The sequence below is a fragment of the Podarcis filfolensis genome (assembly GCF_964270895.1).
Source record: "Podarcis filfolensis genome assembly, chromosome: 2".
In the NCBI taxonomy this organism is placed as follows: Eukaryota; Metazoa; Chordata; class Lepidosauria; order Squamata; family Lacertidae; genus Podarcis; species Podarcis filfolensis.
The window spans coordinates 73,463,255-73,469,338 of record NC_139605.1 but is presented as its reverse complement, the minus strand read 5'-3'; the positions used below and the strand labels follow the sequence as shown (position 1 = coordinate 73,469,338).

The 6,084-nt window shown below is 47.1% G+C and overlaps 1 protein-coding gene across 8 annotated transcripts in view; it reads right to left on the bottom strand.

Moving 5' to 3' along the window:
- NEURL1B (neuralized E3 ubiquitin protein ligase 1B) overlaps positions 1-6,084 on the bottom strand; it is a 188,588-nt gene that overhangs the window by 45,528 nt on the left and 136,976 nt on the right. For 7 of the 8 annotated variants that reach the window (XR_014543045.1, XR_014543046.1, XR_014543047.1 and 4 more), the window contains exon 1: positions 5,204-5,616. The exons of the other annotated variant lie outside the window; for it this stretch is intronic. Coding sequence is in view for 2 of the 7 variants with exons in the window: in XM_083594095.1 (XP_083450221.1) it covers positions 5,204-5,234 (31 nt within the window). In the remaining 5 variants the exon portion in view is untranslated. Of the gene's footprint in view, positions 1-5,203; positions 5,617-6,084 lie in introns of those variants that run through there. 8 annotated transcript variants of the gene reach the window in all.

Sequence of the window (6,084 nt, the reverse complement as noted above, 5' to 3'; positions counted from 1 at the left end):
CGATGATAACAAAATAAGATGCTTCCTAAAAGCTTTTCTGAATGTTAAGAGCAGAATGGGAATAATAGCTTTATAATTTAAGGCTTAACAGTGCAATCCTGTCGACCCATAAGTAAACCCCAGTGAGTTCATTGGTGGCTTACTCCCAAGTAAATTGATAAAGGACTGTGGTTTAAGACCCAAGATTGAAATCCTATACCCACCTACCTAGGAGTAAGCCATCACTGAAAACTGAGCTTTATATTTAGTAGCAATGTGTAAGACTGCACTGCAGAATGCCTTAAAAGGCAGAAATTGAACTTCAATTCCCACCCCAATATTTCTCATTAAAAGCTACAGTATCTAAGGAATACAGAGGAATGTTGATTATTTGGGCTTTTTCCATGATGTAAGTGAGAATGGTCTGTCTGGACTTTCTCTGCATGGGATCAGAATAAAACTCTCTCTTCTGCAACTTCAAAAAAGTTCTAATGTAGAATTCAAGAAAACAAACAGAAAGTAAAGTCAGCAAGGAGCTTTGATGCATCAAATAAACATTTCACTTAAGTGCTGGGTGAATATTAGTCTGGTTTATCCCAGCTTTGCTACAAACTGTTGCTACTGTGATGACTGGGCAAAAGAATTTTCTTTTGCTTAAACAAGAAAGCATCTGCTGACACAATATAAAGAAGAGCTCTTCAAGCTTCTGTAGATGGGGAGATGAAAGATTCCTAAAGATACTGGGACAGTTATATGATCACCCTAAACACCCCTGGCATTTTCAAATGGGAATTAGCCCAAGAATTTAAATATGCACAGAAGAATCTTTAGTTCTCCAGCAACTGTTGTGGAAGAATATTAAGACATTCCATGTTACAGAATGGAGGAACATCACTTGTGCAACAAAATATAATATAGTCATAATCCTACATATCCACAGAACGTGCGACATAATTGCCACATTTCAAGCTTTAAAGATTCTATCATTTCAATGTAAATCAACCTCTTTCTCCACAATTTTAAATACTGTATGTAGTAATATGTTCTCTATTTCTCCATATCTTACTCCTAAGAGTATATATAGCTTGAAAAATATGTTTTTAACAGCAATCCTGGCACAATGCAATTTCAAGTTGAATGGAGCTTTAATGATGCAAATGTTTTTAAAAGACCCATAACAAAATAACATACCATATTTTTCACTCTATATTTTATAAATTCTACAACTTCCCCACAGCAAAGCGAGGAAAACAGATTTTTTACTACTAGGAACTGCTCATACCTAAATAAAAGTTTTATGTAACTTCCTGCTCATTATTAATATACCATGTTAATTCTAGTAAAAAAACACACACACACACATAGCGCTGTGGGTTAAACCACAGAGCCTAGGACTTGCCGATCAGAAGGTTGGCGGTTTGAATCCCTGCGACGGGGTGAGCTCCCGTTCCTCGGTCCCTGCTCCTGCCAACCTAGCAGTTCGAAAGCACGTCAAAGTACAAGTAGATAAATAGGTACCGCTCTGGCGGGAAGGTAAACGGCGTTTCCGTGCGCTGCTCTGGTTCGCCAGAAGCGGCTTAGTCCTGCTGGCCACATGACCCGGAAGCTGTACGCCAGCTCCCTCGGCCAATAAAGCGAGATGAGCGCCGCAACCTCAGAGTCGGCCACGACTGGACCTAATGGTCAGGGGCCCCTTTACCTTTTAAGTGACTATTGGCAAGGAAGAAAACTGATGTGTATGTTACACCAAAACACTCAGACTCAGAGCAGAATCCAATTAAATACCAATGTGTATAAGTAATGAGCTTTTGTAATTGCAAAAGTGGTTCTGTGCAATTCCAATTGCACTCTGTAAAGTGTGGGAGCATGAGAAGACTCTGTGCTAGATAAGAGCACAGGTCCTTCATGAGTCAAGGATGTTAAACTCCCAGCTATTAACATTAATGTTTGTGTAGGTTGCTCTAGTCGAAAGCTTGCTTGATAAAGTTAAGCAGCTTAGCTTAGCAAAATGACAGAAGTAGCCTTAATAACCTCTTAACCTTTCTGCATGGCACAAAGCTGCTTCTCGTTGCTTTCCACATCAGAAGATGCGGAGCCCATCACCCTACTGAGTCTCTCTTATTTAACGGGTATAATCATCCTCCCTCCCACATGACAATAACATGTCTAGATCAACCTGACAAACAGTTTGCAGATCCTATGTTTTCAATGGCTGCAGAGATGCCTATCAGGTTGTCTGTGGCTCTTTCAGTTGGTGGACTTGAAGTTTCCATCAAGTCTGTACCTAGAATGGATTGTGATCTTGCTTTTTGGCTATTTTGTAAACTCTACAAATTGAGGCAAATAATGTAGAGCAAGGTGAAAATGAATTTGACCCTTTGGATAGTAGAAATACAGGTATGTGTTTTAAATATATATACATTTATATCTTGCCCTCTCTCCAGATGTTTTGGGTGACATGCATGGGCCTCCTCTAACCTTTAACCCCTCAGTGACCTTGTGAGGGAGGCTGGGCGGAGAGACAGTGACTAGCCCAAGGTGCACATATTTCTGTGATGCATATAAGCATGGCTGCAGCTACAGTTTTCAGACAAAAGCTTCTCTCTCTTGTTCCAGTATTTCATGCAGGGTTCTGAGGTCTGGTACATATTCCAGTGGGGCAGCTACTATACAGATGAGCTGCTATACAGGTGAAATTTCATCTTTGTAAAATCAAGTGCTTGACTGATAAAATACGTAATTTATTTGGATGTCTAATCAAGTCCCTAAGATGAAAGAAGAATAGAAATAAACTGTAAAGTAGAAATAAAGCATCACTTTTTAACTCCAACGAGCAAAATTAAGCCCACTTTCAAAGGTTTTGTAGGGCTGCAAAGAGAATTTCAGACTAGGGCTTTTATGCTCCTCATTATAGAAAGGGAACTTCATAATTGTGTTGTAGGACAGCCACAGTTCAGCAGCGTGCCTCCCAGGCTTTATAAGGCAGCCAAGTATACTAAATACGACATACGGTATAAGGAAGAGCAAGAGAGAGAAAAAGGAGACAGCTGAAGACACAAGCTCACAGGAGCTCTGAGCAGTAATTCAATACCGTTAATTCTTCATCAACCAACTGTTCTCATTGCCCACTGACAGGGTTGAAGGGAGGAGTCGCAATTACAAACTTGCAAGCAAAAAGGGGGGGGGTGGATTTTATTCTCATTATATCAGAACAATGCTGGCTGGGGAGGGCACCTTTATTTTAAATTAAGTCATTGAATGCACCAAACAGGTTTCAGATGTGGTTTCAATTTTCCCCCTTTTTGAGTCACAAAGAAGAAACTACATACAAAGTCTTCAAAAAGCAAAAATAAAGGCCAATACACTCGGAAATTTCACAATGAGAGGCAGCGGCGTCTCTTCAATTCAGTCACATAAACGGCTTTTTCAGCCAGAAACAGAGTTTTGCCTTCTTTTGTTGTACTTGCAGGGGACCAAAAGACATCCCAGCTGCTGCTCAAGTTCATTGTTTTTATTTCAATTTCTGGGGGAGGGGGGCACAGCAGATCCTGAAAAGGCCTGAGTTTTGAAAAGCATATTCTTTCCCTTCCACAGAAACAGGGGTTAAAAGAGGGAGCAGAACCATTCTTCGTAAGAAAACAGTCTGCTTCGAAACGGACTGGTTCTACCGCCAGCATGCCACTTGGCTATGGAACAAAAGCCATCCGTTCCTGCATCTGTCTCCTCTCACTCATGCCTGGTCTGCCAACCGTGCCCACTAAAAAGGCAACAGGTCCTCTTCTTCTCTGCATCCCCAGCCCTCAGCTTGTCAAAGTTCTTCCTCATTCAATTCCAAACATTTTACATTTGGAAATCCCACTGACTGCCCACTTGAGACTTATTCAGGATCACAGCTCTTGAAATGCATGCACCCTATGTTTCCTACACATTTGCATACCACAGTGCATAAAGTGGAATAAATTCACGGGATACAGATTTTTAATTCCCATCAAATCAGACACAGATGTTTCATGTCAACATTTTAAATGCACAGCTTTTTCCACCAAAAGAGCAGCTTCACCTTACACACCAGTTCAGACCACGGGTGCCTTTTTCGCCCTGCACTGCCTATTGTGAGCAGCAGAAGCATCTTTCCCTGCCCTACAAACCCCTAAGTTTTAACTGGAAATGGTGGGGACAGAACGTGGGAGGGAGAGAGAAGCCACATGCATGCAAAGAGCTTCTCTACTATTGTGCTAAGGCCACTCCCCCTTTCTGACGCTGTTGTCTTATGCCCACTTTAAGCACCAGGTAAGTGTGCAATAATACATCGGGCTGCACACGCATTTCTTTCTTTCTTTTTTTGCCATTTCCTTGTCTGACCAAAAGGGGATTGCCTCTGAGCACCTCATAGCCCCACCTTCGTTCATTACAGGGTCCTCCTCCCCAGAACCATAAGCTGCAGAGAATCGAAATGTCGCTATGAATCATTAGGCTCAAATCCTTACCATGAAATAAGATTCGAATTTTGAGCTGAGGGGGGATCATTACTGAAACAGATATTCTTTTTAAGAGAAATCAAGAGGGAAATGGGGAATCCGCAGAAACAAGTTCTCCTCTCCTAAGCCCCCATATCTTCAATTAAAACCTCCCATACTTAATTCAGCAATACCACCCGGATTTGACAGCTTGCCACAATCAGAGCGGAGGATGGACCGGTATGTCAGAGGTATCTTATCCTCCGGCGGCAGCAGCAGAAAACAGGGAGTGACAGAAAGCAGCACGTGCAGAAAGGGAGGGGAGGGGGCGAGGTAGGGAAAGAAAAAGAGAGAAGAGACATAGAAACTGCCATTGCTGTTTGCACTAACAAAAGAGAGCTGCAAAAGCAGCCGGGGCAATGGGACCAGGGCACACACAGATAAGCTGCTTCCCAGGAGGTGGGGCAGTTTCCCCGCTCTCTCTCACACACACGCCCCCCCAAAGGCAAAAGAAGGTGCCGGGGGACAACGAGCTCGCCCCCGCCTTTCCCCAGAAGACACGCGGGAGCAGGTCCCCACCGACGACCGAGCGGAGGAGGAGGAGGTCATCCTTGTCTAACGGCTCCGTGAGAAAGCTCTCCTCCGAAGACGCGCGAGGAAACCCGGAGCCCGCCCGCGCGTCTCTGGCTCCGCGACCTCGGCAGGGATTGTCGGAAGAAGCGACAACCGCCCTTCGACGCCCCCCACCCCACCGCAGCCGCGCTTACCTGCCAGGGTCTTGTGCACCGTGTTGCCCATCACTGCTTCATGCACTCACGCCACGCGGAGGGGCTGCTCGGCGGGGCAAGGCGCTCTCGGAGCCCGGAGCTGCGCGGCGGCGCTCCGAGGGGCCATTGACCGGGGCGGAGAGGGAGGGGGGCCGCCGCCAGCTCCGCTGGCTCGGCTGGGGCTGGCGAGTCTCCCCTGCGCTTAACCCCGAACCAGGCACTGAAGCAGCCCCGGCGAGTCAGCAGCGCCCCCAGCTCCCCGCGGCCGGGGCCGCCTCCGGAGGGTTGGCCGAGGGCTCGGAGCCCAGCCCTCGTCTCCGCCCAGCCGGGGCGGAGCCCGCCATGCACGCATTGTTTGAAAGTTGGCAGCAGCCAGCCAGCCGGCCGGCCTGCCCAGCCTACGTAAGGCGGGATTGAGGGCGGGGGCGGCGACGCTGGAGGAGGCAGGCAGCGGGGGCGCCTGTGCCGTCACAATGCGCGCGGCTGCAACGGGAGCGGGTCCGGGTAGAGGAGCATGCCCACGAGTGGCCCTCTAAAGCGGGCTGGGGCCCTGCTTGCGGGTAGGGGCAGCCCGCTTCGAAGCAAGTCAAAAGGAGAATTGCACCCCACCCCCCAAACTACGGATATATGCATATGGGAGGCAGGTGGGAGGCGTCGAGGGGGAGAGGCAGTGCACTGTGAATGGCTTCGAAGCCAAAGGCAAGCTACGGCGAATGGTAGAATGGCTGAGAGCTGGAATGTGCTCAGAGGTCACCCAGCCCACCCGCATCCCTGAGGCTGGATCCGTGTCAACAGCCCACTTTGTACATTTCGACTACACCTCCTTACCGAAGCTCGTGGCTAGGACGCCAGCTTTAGGGCGCTTCTACAACGCGCTGCAA